The 19,376-nt window shown below is 41.5% G+C and overlaps 2 protein-coding genes across 2 annotated transcripts; one reads left to right on the top strand and one right to left on the bottom strand.

Annotated features, from left to right (window-relative positions):
- Nucleotides 1-727: 727 nt before the first annotated feature.
- On the top strand, nucleotides 728-1,213 carry LOC127754210 (uncharacterized). Its single transcript, XM_052279702.1, has one exon. The coding sequence runs from the start codon at nucleotides 728-730 to the stop codon at nucleotides 1,211-1,213; it is 486 nt and encodes a 161-aa protein (XP_052135662.1).
- A 14,875-nt stretch (nucleotides 1,214-16,088) lies between these two features.
- LOC127753702 (uncharacterized) lies at nucleotides 16,089-17,505 on the bottom strand. Its single transcript, XM_052279113.1, has 2 exons — nucleotides 17,142-17,505; nucleotides 16,089-16,301 (listed from the first exon to the last, which is right to left on the bottom strand). The coding sequence occupies exons 1-2, from the start codon at nucleotides 17,476-17,478 to the stop codon at nucleotides 16,273-16,275; spliced, it is 366 nt and encodes a 121-aa protein (XP_052135073.1). The 5' UTR covers nucleotides 17,479-17,505; the 3' UTR covers nucleotides 16,089-16,272.
- Nucleotides 17,506-19,376: the final 1,871 nt, after the last annotated feature.

Raw genomic sequence — 19,376 nt, 5'->3', positions numbered from 1 at the left:
TCCTCTCGTCGACGTACGAGTGTACGACTGCATCCTTCATCATCCACAACGTCGCAGCTGCTCTCCGAACCCGATTGTAATCGGAGCTGATCGAGCTGTAGTACGTACACACACACACAATATATATATATATATATATATATATATATATATATTGAGGCAGGGGCTGTACGGTGGTCCTCTCCACCCGACCCACCCGATAAGTCCATCACAAATTCACAATCTAGGTTTAATTAAGCTCTCAATCGATCGAGACGTACGAGATCGAGGGGAGGATTAAAGCCACGATTCCGGCGGCGGAAGCTCCTCCATCAGGTGCGCGCGGCTTAATTAGAAGTCGCTCTCCTTTTCTTTGTATAATCTCGATCTGGATTTATAGAATTTTATAATTTTTGTGCCAACGTAGAGTAGATCCATGTACGTGCTGAGATGATCTTCCGTAGTTGATAGTTGACAAAAGTGGCCCCCTTTCTCGTTTCTGATCCGATATTATATTATATTCTCTCCCTATTTTAATATATGACGCTGTTGATTTTTTAACCAACGTTGATCATTCATCCAATTCAAAAAATATTATGTAATTATTATTTATTTTTATTGTGACTTGATTTATCATGACGTAGCTATTTTTTATCTACACAAAAACATTGGTCATAAAAATACAAAGAGAGTACTTAGCCTTTTTTTTTATTATTATTTCTCCATAGGAATTCCGGCGCTGGCGGCGATGGATCCTCCATCTGAGGGAAGGAGTGAGACGAGTAGCTTTGACAAGGTGATTGATCCCACTAACGACCAAGGTAAGGCACCTTCAATAACGGAGAAAAAGAAGAAGAAGAAGAAGAAGAAGAAGAAGGTCCGCTACACTCAAGAGCAGATTCTATACTGCATTGGGAACCCGGAGGAATTGCCCGAGCGCAGGGACACGCCCAAGCTGACCGAGGCCCTGGGCGCGGAGCTCCTGGCCAAGCTACCGCCGGACCTCGTCGCCCACCTGCGCGCCATGGACGACGCCAAGGAGGAGGGCAAGGCGAGGCGCAAGGCGCTCATCGAGGAGCTGCGCCATGAGCGGGAGGTCATCTACAACATCCGCGATAAGCCGGAGGACGTGCTTAAGCAGTACTACGCCAAAGGCTACGCGGAGTACGAGGTTATCATCGACGATGATGACTACGAAGACGGCGACCAAGGCAGTAGAGCTGCAGCTCACTGAATAGTAAATAATATTATAACCATCGTCGGTGTTTGGCATCGATCTAGCTAGCTTTTTAGTTGTAGGGGAAGTTATGTATTTCCCCTTCATTTTATCACTATAAGCAATAATGTTTGTGTGACTCTATGATTAGCTATAATATTAATTCTTCGATTTCTACTATGGTTTTGATTCTAGTCGTGCTAATTGATCTTGTTCAACATTGATCTCTCATCTTGTTCAGGATCTCTGGGATTAGCATAGACAGAGCGTATGTCTGTTGTTTACTTTAGACTGGTGTTGTTATGGAGCCCATTGCATAAGCTTGTCTCCCGTTGACATGTTTTCTTTCTACCACATTCTTCGTAGTCCACATAACAAGCATTCGGAAATTATATTAACGCTGTTTGACTGTGGGGTTGAATAATTCTTAGGTTCCTAGTATGGTTTGATTCTACTTGTGCTAATTGTACTATGGTTTGATCTTGTTGAGCATATATCTATCTTGTTCAGGGTCTCTCGAACTAGCTTTAGAGACATGTGGTTTAGCACTTTGCATATACATAGCAAGAATGTGCAATGTCGGCCTCGTTCCATGTTCATAATCTTTAGCAGCTTAGCTTGTTTAAAATACACTCATCTTTCATCAAGAAGCTGCTCAATGAAAACTATTCTTCAGAAACAGCCTTTGCTAGTCAGTGGGAAGCACAGGAGGTGTAGCTTCCAGCAAGATGAGCTCACGCAGCTTGCTGCATGCTGATTGAATCTGGCAGGACCAAGGACTTGATCCTAGAGTCTAGAGATTCGTCTGAAGCTGATGTACCTCAAGTTCTTGCAGCTCTTCATGTCCGCGAAGCGCTCGACGCCGCGTGCTGGGCTCGATCAATGTGGCTGTCCATGGGACTCCATCTTTGCTGATGCCGTTCAGGCATCTGATAACTGACAATTGATAATTGATAGCTTTCCTCTATTAAAAGTCTGACAATTGGCAACGATAACCCTCTCCCGCTTTCCTTGGTAGCGCTGTGGTTGCCGGGGGCGTCGTAGTTGGCAGGGTGAGTGAGTCGGGGCGTTTGTCCTGCTCGCTCTTGGGGTAGAGACAACGATGGCGATGCCTGTGGGCGCCGTTTTCCTTCTTGAAGGCATCGTTCTTTGCTCTACCCGTTTCTTCGGGTGAAAACCCTGTTCCGATTTTCGGACGGACGTTGCTTGCGTTTCGACGCTATGTTTCCTCCTTAGAGGCTTTGTCTTGAAGACCCTGCTCTACGTTGTCTGTGGTTTGTTCATAGGAAGTCGAAGCTGCTTTTGGCAACGATGACCTATGTTTTCCTCCAGTGGTGCCGTCGCAAGTTTTTTTTCTTTGTTCTCCGTGTGGGTTTTGCCCAGTTTCCCCCTCAAACCGTGCTTATGTGAGGTTTTTGGGCCCGGTTTCCCCTTAAAAACTGGGCCAAGTCTCTTCTTCTTTAATGAAAACAGGCTCACCCTGTCCTCTTCTAAGGTTTTTCCTAAAAAAAAAAATAACTGCAGCAAAATAGAGACTTTACCAGATCAGATTAGTTGGAAAACCGGCTTTCTGGTTGTTCTATGCTGTGCACCATACCCCAAGGCCTGAGGCTGTTGAGCACTGCCCCAATTTGTCAGAACATTATTCATCAGGTTTCCCAAGCTGATTTTGCACGGACCAATTTTCTTTTGAGTTATTTCTCCTAGTTTCTTTTTTCTGAGATTGATTGGTGGTTACCTTATTGCTCGTGCGTTACCATTGGATATTTTGGATTCCCCATGTAACATAATGATCTTCCATGAAGCAACCTGAGTTTAACTTGCTCATTTTGTGTATAACATTGTTTTCATCACAAATATTCTATCTTTGAAAGATTTCTCATTTGTAAACTGGGATATAAAGTGCTTTGACCTCTTGTTTGTAGGAAAACCGACCGTGCGCCCGTGCCTTGACAGCATAAAAAAAAGAAATCATTGAAGAACATGTGGTTTCTCCAGTATTTATTGGCAAAGATGAAGACTAAACCATGTCTGCCATGAAAAAGGCATATGAAACTAGCACAAGAATCCTGAATCATCAAAGGTACCTCATCTTTCTTCAACCACAGAGTAGAGATTGCGAATGGAATACTCATTTACCTCTACACTCATCAATCTCCTTTGTGTAAATTCACTGTGATGTACTTCAGACCTTGACGCCCTGCAGGATCTTTATAGGCTCGGAAAATTGCAGACATGTGCTTTGATCTGCTATGAGTTGACATGCCTCCAACTTTTCAAGTTGGAACATCTTGCTCTTTCAGAAGCATGGCAATTGACAACTGACAACTGCTGCAAACTGCAAAGTTTACAAGATTTTGGTTGGTGTTTCTCTGCAAATTAGTAGTACGAGTTAGTCAGACTTGGGCTATCTTGTGCTGCAACTACAGTTAATTTCTGGAGACCAGCAGCCTCTGGCATATGGTATCACCACATTTGAGCATATTCCTGAGCATTGCCTTAATTTGGTCCTAGAACCATCAGCAATTTCGACTCCTAAATGCATGCCATATGACAGTGTTGTTATTACCTTCGATTTTTTTAACTAAATTATTACCTTCGACTATATTTTTTTTTGTAAAATGCCATTTTATTTATTTATTTATATAAAATGTAGTTTTTTGGATGAAAAATGACAATGCATACTATGTCATGTCGATCTTTTACAATACGATGCTGTCAATTGTATGCAATGCGGTACATATGCGGTTTCCAATTATTTCCAATAGCAGTGAAGATGTTGGCAAGCGAGAGCAGGACGGGGACGGCCACCTGCGATACCTACCGTTGAGACGTGGAATCCACCGGGCCGGCGGTTGAGACGTACGGTGGCGCGGTGGCAGCTTTCGTTGTCATTGGGTTCACCTGGGAATATGTATGGTAAACCATGCATATGTAGTGGAAACTTAAAAACTACCGTTGGATTGAGAAATAGACGTTCGAGATTCGTCCACGTCACTATGAGTTAAAATTTAACTCGCAGATTCACTCATGAGTTAAAATTTTACTCGGAGTTAAACTTTAACTCACGGTGACGTGGATAAAACAATGGGAGTATGTTTCTGATTCAATTAGTTTGCAACAACCAGTGTCCATTTTCCATACAAATTAAAATTATAGAAGAATTCAATTCGCATCCATGAACCATAAGGTAGGTATAGACTCCAAAAAACAATTAAAACCAGATCACGTTACATGATGGGTGTGGTTTTAATTAATGGTACTTTCGTCCTACATAGCAGTTTGACTTGGTCTTTCCTGTGACGTGGTGCCTAGTGCATTTACATGGCATATTCACTTCACGTAGCATATTTTCTACAACAGAACACATAATTTTTTCAGGCGGATTTTATTTTTGACTATAACTGATCGCCTGCGAAAATGTGTGGAGAGAGGTCTAATGATCGACTACCTGGAAAAATTCATTTTCGCAGGCGGAAATACTGCTATGGAGCAGTGGCAGGCAAAAATTCGTCGGTTACAACAGCATCTTGTGGGCTGGTCGAAACATACTAGTGGTTTATATAAAAAAGAAAAGAAATAAATTTTAGATAAGTTAGATTTGCTAGACAAAAAGGCTGAAACTTCTCTTTTAAGTCCAGAAGAATTGGATATTAGATGGTTTTATAGAAATAGATTATCATCTTTTATGAGAGAGGAGGAAATTAAATGGTAACAGAGGGCTAAATCAAAGGATATTTTAGAGGGTGATTCTAATACAAAATATTTTCATTTAGTTGCGAATGGAAAACATAGGAAAACCAGAATTTTTCAATTACAGGATGGCGACCATTTGATTCATGGTGATGCAAATTCAAAATCGCATATTACCACTTATTACAAGGGTCTTTTTGGTCCTCCTGATGAATCTTTACTCCAATTTGATGAGAGTAAAGTTGCTGATATTCCTCAAGTTTCCCATTTGGAGAATGAGGCTTTAACACAGGAATTTACTGAAAAGGAGATTAAGGAGGCTATCCTTCAGATGGAACACGATAAAGCGCCGGGTCCCGATGGTTTTCCTGCTGAATTTTATCAAGTCTTCTGGAGTGTTATAAAGGATGATTTACTTAACCTGTTTAAAGAGTTTCATAATGGTTCTTTGCCTTTATTCTCGCTTAATTTTGGTACCATCATTCTTTTACCAAAGTGTGTAGAGGCCATGAAAATTCAACAATATAGGTCTATATGCTTACTTAATGTTAGTTTCGAAATTTTTACCAAAGTTGCCACAAATAGAGTAATGAGTGTCACCCAAAAGGTCATTAGTCCAACTCAAACTGCTTTTATTCCTGGGAGAAATATCATGGAAGGTGTGGTTATTTTGCATGAGACTTTGCATGAGTTGCATCGTAAAAATAATAGTGGAGTAATCTTAAAGATTGATTTTGTGAAAGCTTATGATAAGGTTAAATGGCCTTTTGTCCAACAGACTTTGCGAATGGAGGGCTTATCTCCTAAATGGTGTGAGTGGATAGCCTCTTTTATCCAAGGGGTCATGTTGGTATTAAAGTCAATAATCAAATTGGTGAAAATTTCCAAACTTATAAAGGCCTTAGACAAGGGGATCCGTTATCTCCAATTCTTTTTAGCATAGTAGCTGATATGTTAGCTTTGCTAATTAAAAGGGCTAAAGATAATGGCTCTCTTAATAGGGTAATTCCTTATCTTGTGGATGATGGTTTGTCTATTTTGCAATATGCAGATGATACTATCATTTTCTTGGAGCATGACTTACAACAAGCAAAGAACTTGAAATTGATTTTATCTGTGTTTGAGAAATTATCTGGCCTAAAAATTAATTTTCACAAAAGTGAGTTATTTTGTTTTGGGAAGGCAAAAGAGTGCTTTGATGAATATTTGAGTATTTTTGGTTGTAAACTTGGCTTTCCTGTTAAATATCTTGGTATTCCAATGCATTTCATGAAGCTGAGTAATAATGATTGGAAGGTTATTGAACAAAGAATTGAGAGGAAACTCAGAAGTTGGAAAGGTAAATATATATCTGTTGAAGGTAGATTGGTGTTGATTAATTCCTTCCTTTCAAGTTTAGCTATGTTCATGATATCTTTCTTTGAGATTCTGAAAGGGGTTCTTCAAAAGATTGATTATTATAGATCACGCTTCTTTTGGCAAGGGGATGACCATAAGAAAAAATATAGACTAACTAGATGGGATATAATTTGTTAACCCAAAGACCAGGGTGGATTGGGTCTGTTGAGTAAGTGGTTATATAAATTAATTAATGAGAATGGTGTTTGGCAAGATTTATTGAAGAGGAAGTATCTTCATAATAAATCTATAACCCAAGTGGATAGGAAACAAGGTGATTCTCATTTTTGTCAGGGCTTATGAAGGTAAAAAACACATTTCTAGGTATGGGTTCTTGGATTGTGAATGATGGTCAACAGATAAGATTTTGTGAGGACAAATGGCTAGGAAATATGGCCTTCAGAGATAAGTATCCATCTTTATATGCTATTGTCAGAAGGAAGAGTGCCTCTATTGCTAGTGTTATGGGCTCTGTTCCGCTAAATGTTTCTTTTAGGAGAGCTTTAGTTGGGCAGAATCTAACACTTTGGCATGATTTGTGTGCTTCTATTGCTCATATCCAGTTGGATGATTCTGCTGATTGTTTTAGATGGAATTATAATCAGAATGGCCAGTTTACGGTTAGATCAATGTACTTAGCTTTAATTAATAATGGTTACATTGATAGAAACAAGTTCATTTGGAAGCTTAAGATGCCGCTTAAGATTAAGATCTTCATGTGGTACTTGCTTAAGGGAGTTGTGTTAACCAAGGATAATCTAGCAAGACGGAATTGGAATGGGTGTTTAAGATGTTGTTTTTGCATGAAAATTGAGATGATTCAACACTTGTTTATGGATTGTCATTATGCAAAGTTTATTTGAAGAGTTGTCCAGTTTTCTTTTGGATTGTACCTTTCTAGAAGCATATCTCATATGTTTGACGGTTGGCTTCAGTGTGTGGACAAGGAAAAGAGTAAACTGATACTTGTTGGTGCCTTGGCTTTATGTTGGGCCCTATGGTTGTGTAGAAATGATAGGGTTTTGGACAAATCACCATCTATTTCCTATATGCAGGTAATTTTCAGGGCAACATATTGGCTTCGGCTGTGGGCTTAACTTCAAAAGTGTGAGGAAGATGGAAATTTCCTTAATGTTGCATGTCGTAACCTTGAGTCAACGGATGGAGATTCACCAATAGACTGGAATAATGTTTTCCTTGTCATGTTAGGTCTTCTTTTATTTTTGGTGGGTGTGCTTGTTTTATTTTAGATTACGACTTTTAAAGTGTGCTACTTTGTGTAATAATTGGCTGTAGCTCTTCTGAGTAAAGGCCGGGATGTTTCATTCCATTATCTAAAAAAATTTTCATAGGCGGATAGCTTAAGAGGCATGCTTGCAAAAAATACCTTTATTTTTGCAGGCGGACCTCTTATGTTGTCCGCCTGCGAAAATTGGTTGTGGCATTTAAATAGACTCCAGAGGAAATTGAAAAATCATATATTTCTCTAAGCCCCAGCTTCCTCTCCTCTTTCCCTCACCTCTCCTCCTTTCGGTGCGCGGGGGCGCTGGGGTGGAGACGAGGGCGATGGGGGCGACAGTGGTGGGGAAGGGAGCGGCGACGAGGGCGGCGGTGGTGGGGAAGGGAGCAGCTGCGACGCGTTTGGCAGAGTACAGTGCCGGGGGTGGTGGGATCTAGAGATACTGATGTGCGGGTGTGGTGGATCAAGGGAAGGCGACGCGTGGGGACGGCGGATCCGGCGACGGTGACACACCGGGGCATTGGGGTGGGGAAGGGAGTAGTGGCGGTGATCCACAGCCGTTCAATGGAGTTTGGAGGCGGGATTCGTAGACGGCGACGCGCGTGGGCGGTGGATCCGGCGACCATGACGCACTTGGGTGGTGGATTCGGCGACGGCGACGTGCGGGGGCGGCAGTGGTGGGGAAGGGAGCGGCGGTGGTGCTCCATGGTCCATTCGGTGATGGGGGCGGTGGGATCGGGAGACGACGACGCGCGTGGGCGGTGGATCCAGAGATAGCGATGCGTGGGGGTGGCGGTGGTTGGGAAGGGAGCAGCGTAGGCACTCCATAGGCGTTTTGCGGCGGGATCCGTAGACGACGACACACGTGGGCGGTGGATCCCGTGCGTGGGAGGTGGATCCGGAGACAGCAACGCGCGGGGGTGGCAGGGGCGGCGATTGTGGGGAAGTGAGTAGCGGCGGCGGGGACGGCAGGATCCGGAGACAGCGATGCGTGTGGGCGGTGAATCCGACAACAGGGGCGGCTACTATTGGCGGCTGTTAAGTACCAAATTAACGCCGTCAATACCTGCATAAACCCATAAATATAAAACATCCAACATAGTGATAGAATTTATTTCTAACAATTTTCACGAGTGTTGGTGAATATTTGTATGCATGATGTAACCCACCAAAGTTGATAAGAAATATACATGAAGGATGAGAATATAACTTCTATATCCAAGCCAATAGAGTTTTGAGCTCATAAACCCAATAATATGCAATCATTTGAGCCAAACTTTAGAAATGGGGCCCACATATTAGACTTCATGAGGAAGGGTTGGGCCAGCAGAGCCGGCCAGGGATCAGCCGAAACCCCAACTGGCCCAGTCCAGCCTATCTTTACCAGGCGATGGTTATCCTTATCCCAATGACAGTTGTGAGCGTTTATACCGGTAGAAACCGTCATAAGCATGGACACATGGCAACACAAGAGAGAAGATGTTGTTTGGATGCTTAGCATCTCTACACTCCCAAGGCACTTCTCCACCTATCAATACCCCTATCATCTCTCATTCTCTCTCCCTCTCACACACACACGAAAGCTTGAACTGAATTATAAGAGGCTCTATTGTATTTTATTGTATACTAGAATTAGGGAGAGAGTAGAGTGTGTCGGTAATCCTCTTCTTATTTCTTTTACTCTGTTAATTACTCTGCTTTAATAGAATTATCATTCTAAGTAATTAAGATTTATTCTATGAGAGTTACTTCTTAGTTAATTCCTAATCAACGTATGAGATAATTATTCACTATAGTCCATTAAAATATAGTGATTGCTTTAGTGAGTTATAAACACTAAATTAGTTATTAACTGCGTAGACGTGGTGTTTGGGTAGTTAATTTCTGGTGTTTGCTTCATATCCCACAGTAGGTTCGAGGTGGGTGTAGAGATGGTGACAGCCCTCAAGTACACTAAAGTCCTTTCTGTCTGAGTACGTTGTAGAGCCATATCTGAAAGAAGCGGGCTGGCCAGCACCCGAAGTACCGCGTTAGGATTAAATAGAGCTTTATGTACACACTGTCTCTCACTAGTAAATCCTCTCTACCCTTAACCTTTCTTAGCTTCGTGTCCTTGGATAAACCTGGAGAAGAGCTGACACACACATTCCCTATGGAAATCGATACCTTGGAATACTCCGAGGTGAAGTGCTATATCGGTATCTTCCGTGCGCTTGTAGATTCTATCTGTGACGTTAAGAAATAGCAACAGCTACGAAAATCGAGTTTTGCAGGTGGACCTATGACCGCTTGCAAAAATCATCGCCTTTTGCTACAGGTGAAGTATTTGGCCGCCTGTGAAAATGCGTTTTGGAAGCCTGAAAATAGTTTTTCTGGTAGTGTTAATGGGTTAAAGTGTCAATGTAGATGCCACGTCAGGTCAAAGTGTTACATAGCTGTCATATATCTCCTATTCACCTTTTCTTTGTTAATCCCCTGAATCTAATTTTATGCAACCAGTGTATTTTGCCATTTAACCCTATGCCGGTGAATATCTTTAACTGGTGAAAAAGCTTAATAGAGTGGATATGATCAGTGGCAGAGCAACCGCCCTGCTGCCCCGGGCTCACCGGCAAAATATCTATTAAATTTAAATATTGATGAGTAATCTGATAATAAAATTTCTATAACTAATATTAGTTATATTGAATTTTATTTGGGCTCAAAAATTTCTGCCACTGCTACGTACTATTCCACCACTGGATATGACCCAACTAGGACCTGCTACGTACTATTCCATGAGTGTGTAAGATCCTTTTAAGTGAACTACACATTTCCTTTTACGTGAACTACACATTTTACATTTCTGGTGGTCTACCTCGGTAGTCCTTTTAATTGATCCATTGGTTACTGCTTATTCCCTTGTGCAAAATGGAGATCTTGTGTATCCAGATAGTTGGGTTTAGTCCCACATCGGTAATTGATTATGGGAGAACACGACTTAAAAGGTGGTTAGTCCTACATCGGTAATTGATTATGGGAGAGCACGACTTTGTAACATAGATAAGAATGGAATTGTTCATAGGTAAGACATAAAATAGTAAAATATATTTCTGAGAATGTATTATGAAGTGCTTTAATATGTTATGTAAAATCCAAGTGTGTTTGATTGATATTTTGTGATGAACAATTGGTATATGAGATTATTGGTTTTGATATTTGGAAATTATTGGCGAAGTGGTTTTCTATTATGAAGTGCTTTAGTATGTTATGTAAAATCAAAGTGTGTTTGATTGATATTTTGTGATGAACAATTAGTATATGAGATTATTGGTTTTGATATTTAGAAATTATTGGCGAAGTGGTTTTCGAGATGATTGAATTTTCAAATGATGAACAAGAGATTACTCAAGTGTGTTTGATTGATATTTTGTGATGAACAATTGGTATATGAGATTATTGGTTTTGATATTTGAAAATTATTGGCGAAGTGGTTTTCTATTATGAAGTGCTTTAGTATGTCATGTAAAATCAAAGTGTGTTTGATTGATATTTTGTGATGAACAATTGGTATATGATATTATTGGATTTGATATTTAGAAATTATTGGCGAAGTGGTTTTCGAGATGATTGAATTTTCAAATGATGAACAAGAGATTACTGACAGTGTGCACCAATCAGACCAGACAATGGTGGCCGTCAGAGTACTTGATAGAATAGGTGTCAAATATACTAGTCCTATTTAGTTACAGTTGGACTTGTAGTTGTAATAGGCGGTAGGGGTGGAGCTAGAATCGGACTCTGTAACCCAGCAACTCTCTTAAATAGAGAGGAGGGCACCACAATATAACCATGGCGACTACGATATGTTGGCGATGTTGTAGGGAGATGTTGGCGACGTGGCTATGGACTCATAGCGGCTTGGAGATATATTGATTGGAAGTAGTGCCTAAAATCAGAGCCCCAGAGATGTAGGCTTCGGTTGTACTTCGTTAACAAATATCATTGTTGATGCGAAAAAACACACACTGGCCTGGGAGATCTGCTTAACTCCAGTGCAGGTCCAAAAGTTGATGAGATGCGGGCGTGCCAGTCAGTTTAATCCTGCAACTGACAAGATATGCAAATAGTAGATTAATGAGCCGATCGACTAACAAGCCGATAGAGTAGTTCTAGCTGATAGCCGATAATAGCCGATGCCGATACCAGCCGATAACGATAGGGTTTAAGCAATCAGCTATATGTCCAATGTAGATAATGATATAAAGGCAATCGGCTGATGATAATAAAATATAACAATAATATAATCCAATAGAAACCAATCGGTTGATAATGATATGATAGATAAGTATTGATCCGAAGGTTAAAGCATACATCGGCTGTAGGTCCGATGTCATAAAATCCACAAGATTAGATAGATCAATGAAACCTTTATCGTCATCGGCTAAATCCAACTTATATGTATATGCAATCCTTATAAGCCGATGCAACGTCCAGATAACTTATCGGCTAGCACCCTGATAAAACACTGGCATGAACCTATCGGCTTAATAAGACTTATATTATTAACAACAATCTAGTAGATCAAACCTAACCGATGCAACACGAGATTGTATATGATAATCTAATACTCGATGAGCCAATAGATCTGTCTAATGTGATGGATATAACAAATCTATTTAGAACAACATTGTAGAGATATATCGGCTAAGACAGAAGATCGGACCTAACCGAGACAGTCCCAATTAAACCGATGTGTCTCTAAACACAATGTAATTAGAGATAGAATTGAGATATTAGGTTGGTAAATATATCAACCAAACCAGAGCGATCCAAGAGATCAAAGCGATGCAGCCTTGAACAACACCAACGTAGCCGATAGATTCACCAGGGCCGGTGGAACGTAGGACTTACCCCTTCGCCGGAGATCAAAAACCGATGCAGCCCCGCGTCAGGTGCTAAGTTCTGCCGGATGATAAGTAAAAACCTCGGTAAAGAGGGTGGCTATGCATCGAGAGTAGTTGTATTGATCTGTGTGATATTTTACATAGACCCCGGGTGTACATATTTATACCTGTGGGTAGATACTATTCCTTGTCGGATAAGAAAGAAACTTTCCTAAAGATAAAAGGAAAACATAGTCCTTATCGGACACTAAACGTACTTTCCTAAAGATAAAAGGAAACTAACAAATACTGCCTAATTAATAGATAAACTACCATGCCGCATCCTCCTTGAACTCGGACTCTTCTAGATAAGCTTCCTTTAGTTGATCTTCATCAAGAACACAATTGTTGGCGATTTGATGACTCCCATCGGCTGATTCCGTAACTCTGAAGCCGATACTGACTCTAAGCCGATGATGACTTTGGGCTTACCAAATTTTGGCGTTAACAATCGTGTGTTCCTGTGTCATCATCTGGCGTGTCTTGGGTGATCAAACTGAAGCGATCGAGAAGGTTAGCCGTCGTTCCGCTATATCGACTAAATTTTGCAAGAAGTGTTATCACAGCAGAACGTTTTAACATTGGATCAAGAAGACATGTAGAGTAGGAAACACGAGGTGGGAATCAAGCATCGACAAGAGATCGCCAGCCATGGTGATGAGATCGATGGCGACAGCGAGGATGTCGCAGAGGCGATGATCTCGCTCATGATCAAACTGGTGATGGCGGAACGTGACCGGAAGATGGGGCTGGGCATGGCCGGAGGCGACCGGAGAGATCGGAGGGGTAGCGCCATCGACGACACGCCCGATGCACGCGGCTATCGCACCACGGTTGTCGGGAGGCCAGTGTCGGAAAGGCGAAGCCAGCGAGCGTGACATGGCGTCGCGGACATGTAAGGCCATGACGATGGGGTCATGGATGGTGACACAAGGGCTGCGACTACGGTGTGTGCATCGGCACAAACGTCGTGTACGAGGCGCGATAGACACACTTGATATGTGCACAACATGATATGAAATTTGAGGCAATAAAATGATTTTTGTTTGAAAATCCTCATCAGTGTCAGGTTATAACACAACCTTGTCACGAGTGAACAACATATTTATTGGTTTGCATCTTGAAGCTGACACCGATGAGTTATGTATGACAAGCTCTTATGTACCCCGTCAAATGTGAATGAGTCATCTTTGATGGGTTAGAGCTGGAGCCCATCACAGTTAAGTCATCCATGATGGGACTTTAGATAGGTCTCGCACTCTGGATATAGCTTATTGTTAATAGGTTGTGTTACATTGGTGATAGTTGCTCGTCCAACACAGATGTCTTTTACACATCACTGACCATTAATCAATGACTAGGCCCTCCGCCGACACAGATGAGGGTTATAACCCATTATGAATGACCGGTTTCATAGTGGAGACTAATGCTCTTTTGGGAATTCGTCTTAGGCATGCATTTTCCTAATAGAGACCATTGATTGAATTTTGAATCATGTTTCTTTTGTAAAAGAATTCACCAATAAAGTATATCCATTTTTTTATTTTTATATATTTTTCACAAGCATTGAGACATGGATGTGAAGACTATGTCGGAATGACGTGGGAAATTATGTAGTACATACCTAAAAATTATCGTATGATTAATGGATATCTGATATTTGTCTTGTCACCACGATATAGTTATGGCACATTTTGCGACAGGACATCGCGACTTTGTGGTTTTAGCTATAGGAAACCGCACAAAGTCACTTTTGAGGGAAAACACTATCTAACCTTGGTTATTTGCCAGAGGACACCGTGTCCATTAAAATAGTGTATTCGTGCTGACGAGTCGATATAGGGCCCAAATTTCTACACAAAGTGACCAAATTGCCCCTCCTTTCTTTTCGTCTTCCTCTCTTCTTCCTTTATCTCTTCCTCTATCTCCCTCCACGGCATCTCACAGGCGATGCGCCCACAGCTCAAGATGGCAGGCGTGAGGCGAGAGAGTCCCAACCACCGCCGGCCGTGGTCGTCGGGCAAAACCTCCTGCTAGGTGCGCCGCGTCCAGACACCACAGCTAAGCTGCTACCAATGGTGCCTGAGCACTCCACAGCGGTGGCACGTCGATGGGGAGCAGCTGCAGCAGCTGTTGCTAGTGCTTGTGTGTGGCTTGCTACTGCACGATGTGGTGTTTGAGTGTTGCAATTTGGCTCAATGGAAAAAGGAAGAAATTGGAGAGGAGAGATTTGACTCCGTGATGTGTTGGTTGCTCGTGGATTAGCACGGAGAGGGGGAGAGTTCCGAGCCGGCCCAAGCCACGCCGCCACTACTTCATGCCATCACCTCGAGCTGCGACGTCATCGCCGCCACGTCTTTCCCGCGCCGCCGCCGCCACCGGTGAGCTCCGAGGCTGAAGCCTTCTCTTTTCGCGTTGTCACTTCCCCGTCTCTCTCTCTCTCTCTCTTCCTCAACTCCGGCAGATGCCGCTCATCGTCGAGCGCCGCCTTCCCACCGTTTCGGAGCTCGGTGCCGCGCCACGAGTCCGCCTCCGTCTCCTCATGCCAGCGCCGCCACTCGCAGATGCCGCCGCGCCGGAGTGCACCCATGACGTGATGGAGCGCTGCCTTCACTAGAGAGCTCATCACCACAGGTGGCATCTAGAAGCCGAGCAGCCGCGGCCGTGACATTAGAAAGGGGAAATAAGGAGGAACAGGAAGAATATGACAACTGGGTCAAGGGATATTTTTGACCTTTCATGCTCTTTATCTCTCATATTCAACTGGAAATTAATATTTTAATGTGCGCGGTGTCTAGCAGCAAATAACCACGTTTAAAGAGAGTTTTCCCTAAAAGTGAGTTTGTGGTATCTTAGAGCTAAAACCATAAAGTCACAATATCATGTAACAAAATTTGCCTATAGTTATAGGTTCATATTACATATTGTCCCATACGACGGTACGTGATCAAGGAAATTACAAAAAAAACTCAAGTACATTTACGGTACGATCAATTCAAAGGATAAAAGGGCTATTAACTCATTAGAATCGGACGAGAAATTTGAAGGCATTTCCACTTCACTATATATCGAATTAAACAACTGATGGAGAGCGTTAGTGTTATTCTAAATTGCAGGTGTAGTTATTCTTATTTAATCAAGAGTAAAGTGTATTGCCGCGGTTCCTTAATTTAACTTGTTCGTTTGTGTTATCTAGATTACCAAACTCTCATGTCTCTGAACTTATTGATTATTCCGGTTTCAAATTGCCATGGCCACTTACATGGCATGTTAAATGGACAGTAAAGTGACACGCCACATAAACATTCCAGTCCCATATTTTCTTTTTCTTCCCCTCTACGTTTTCCTTCTTTTTTTTTTCTTTTTCTCACACCAACAGAAATAAATAACAGAAGAGATAGGGGAGGAACAAAGGAAAATGAGTCAACGTCCATGTGACATGCCACGTGAACTCTACGTATGATCTCGGAATTGTGGCCGTTTGGAACCGGAATGACATATTTAGACAAGTTCAAGGACCAAAAATATAATTTAAGAGTTTGGGGAGCTATATAACACGGTTGAACAAGTTTAAGAACGGACAGTGCACTTTACTCTTTAATCATATAGGGAGCCGTCCTTTTTATTTATTCAGAAACATACATGAAGCCGTACTCATAAGCATGGACGGAGAATTATTCAACAACGACAATTGAGATAAAACAAACTAATCAAAAGGAAATATCAATTGGATGATGAAATTCGAAATTGACGGGCTCCCAAACAGCATTTTCATGCTCGATCTTCGATCATCAGCAGCAATGAACGCATGTTTATTAATTTTACACGACCGGACCGGGAACGTGATAACCTGAAAAATAATAATAACGTATGCATTACAACTAATCAACAGAAATTTCCAGAAAGAAAAGATCTGTATGTATAGGAAATAAATACTATGGGCTGTTTTGGTTAATTTGATGCCTGCCCTACCGAATAGTTGGCAACTTAAATAGCATTTGTAGACACTTAGTTTGATGCCAATATTTACTAAAGCTTACACGATAAGTGTTCTAAGATTGTGCATTTCATGACAACACCCGTGAACTTAAACTTGACATTTTTTTTCTCTCTCGAAATCTAGGAAAAATATGTTTCTCTTATCTTTGTTACGTTGTTTTACAGATTACAAATGTGGCTTCGAACAAAAAATATATTATCGATTCAGTCAAAAAAATATATATTATCGAGATCCAACTATAATTAAGCACGGAATATGTATACAATATATGTTTTTGGGGCATAGTTGTTGATTAATTTTCACTACTACGAGAACTATTTTTCAGCTGACATTATCTGGATCTAAACTTCTATGGTGGATACACTATGGCCTATAGAAATCGATTTATACATACGATTAACCTAATTAAGTGACCTTATCATCAGCACCACGGTGCGTTTCTACATATGGATCTTTTCGGTACCGGTCCACCTGTAAAAATAAATATGGGTGTTGCCAATGTTTTTTTTTCAAGTGTCTCCTGACCTATATACGCATGTAACAACTGATACATGGGAACATATCATATATATGTGCACAAGATTTCTGTGCACATCAATTAACAAATTAATGCCACGAAATTTTTCTAAAAGAAATTGAACATTTACTCTGATATAGAAGTATTAATTGTGTAATGCATGCCACACTTACTGCCGCAGTAGGAGCCAGGGAGGAGTGGGCGGTGGCAGTAGGCGGCGACGTAGACGGCCTTGTCCATGCACACGTACTGCTCCACCTCCGGCGTCACCATGCCGCACAGGCACCCCACGTCCACCCTCCTCACCGCGCCGCAGCACGCCCTCGACGGCGCCGCCTTCGCCTCCGCCGGGAACCGGAGGTACCCCTCGCAGCTCCCCATCAGCAGGTCCAGGTCCTTCTCGCACCTGTCCGCCGCCGCCGCCGTCTCCGTCGCCGTCGCCGGCGCCATGGCCATGGCGATCAGGAGGACGAAGCACACGGCAGCTGATGATGAAATTAGCCTCGCCATAGCTTGCTTTGGTTTGCTGAATGGAAATTAACTAGTTAAGCAACCTTAATTTGGTTGCTGAGTTGGTGGTGTGATGAGTGCTTTGGAATGGCCGAATGGGGGCTGTATTTATGGAGAGATTAGCATGGAAGTTTTGTGCAAGTTGCCTCTCCATGCATATGCGTCTTCCTTGATAATTAACTGACTAGTTAAATTAGCTTGTTCAATGCCTACCCACTTCTAGTAAACTGATTTAATTAATTAATCCATGTTTGATATGGCATGTTACTAGCTCTGTCCTACAGCAATTAATTGTTTAGGCGTTCCTTAAAATCACATGATGTATTTCGAGCTGGTTTGGTTGGTCCCACGTTTTACCACACTTAAGATACTCCATATCCATCTTATAATATAAGAGATTATGCTATAAATAGTACAAGAGTTTATATATATATGAGACATAAAATATGATCTTTGGGATCATAAAATCTCTTATATTGTATGATAAACTTTAAGAGCATATTATGGGATGGAGGAAGTAGATGAGTCTAACCAAATAAATGTGGCTAATGTTTGGTTTGTTCTCACAACTTCTACGTGCCACACTTTCTTTATGTTTTGGTTCAGCTAGTGATAGTCTCTTTTTATAGCCACAGTATGATGGCAATGGGGTGCACGATCGTCCGTCAGGTAAAGATAACTATTGATTTTGCGGATACCCAAGACACATGGTCCGGCTTTCGATCAATCCAAACCTTGCAATCACAGCAACATGTTTCCTCTAGTTCTCAACCGTGCCGAAACCCAATTGACCTCGCCGAGAAGGCTAACCCCTCCATGCCCACGAAAGAACACAAACATAAACAAGAAAGATTATAACACAATTGTAGATGAATGATTAAGAACTCAAAGTTAAGGGTTCCACAAAACGATATAGCTAGCGGCGAAACTACAATGACAGAAATAGTCTAAACAAAACTTGGCTCTAAACAATGATGACTGCTGAATAAATATGGGTAGCAACATCCTAGGGTTAACCCTAGCGCGCTCACCCCCTTAGGCTTAGTACACGGCACAATTACAAGGATCAAGGTCCAAATCAGACTTGAACTAAAAGATGTACGTGACTTGTGATTGCTGACTGCTTAGAATGAATTTTTTTGTGGAACTAGAACCATCTGAAAAATAAAATCCATTACCTTTCCATCTAGTACTCATAGGCCCCATAAGCCCTTCTAGATCAGTGGCCAGATCCATTTGAAGTTGATGCTGTTAGGAGGTCCGCATACAAATTCAAAACATGCAAAACTTCATCTTTTGCCTTCTAGTTGCAGACTTAGGGAAGGACTTTACATGGTCCCAAATAAACTTCATTGATCATCGATCCATGCAATCCTTGTGCTCGATCTATTTCCCTTCACCCAAACAAGTATATTTGCAAATGAGAACACACAAAACTCATAGTGTCGTAATGTTTGTCGAAATATATAATACATAAATCTTACATAGAAAACATGGATATTTGGTTGATGAATACATAAGGTAGCCATGGTCATATCCGAGCTAGTGATGTTTTCATCTCATTGTCCCTTTCTTGATAGGAAATCATCCTCAGTTTCACCTTGTCATTAAGACTGATGAGCATATCTTTATCTATCACAATATAGGGTGAGGTAGACTTCTTGATGGACATGGCGATTCAAATATAGCAAATAATTTCTTCTCTAAACAGTCAAGTGAATAAAGATCATCAAACTGAATATAGTCACAAGTATTTAAAGAATATAGTGGTCTAAGTTCTTCATTAAATTGAATTTATTCAAGATAGTGCTCGTTAACAAGCTTAACCCACTACAAGCCTAATTGGGCTATTAATTCATTAATATTAACATAAGTCGAGTCTTAACGTCCCCCATGCG

Source organism: Oryza glaberrima, chromosome 11, assembly GCF_000147395.1.
Source record: "Oryza glaberrima chromosome 11, OglaRS2, whole genome shotgun sequence".
NCBI lineage: Eukaryota > Viridiplantae > Streptophyta > Magnoliopsida > Poales > Poaceae > Oryza > Oryza glaberrima.
This window is presented reverse-complemented; position numbering and strand designations above follow the sequence as displayed.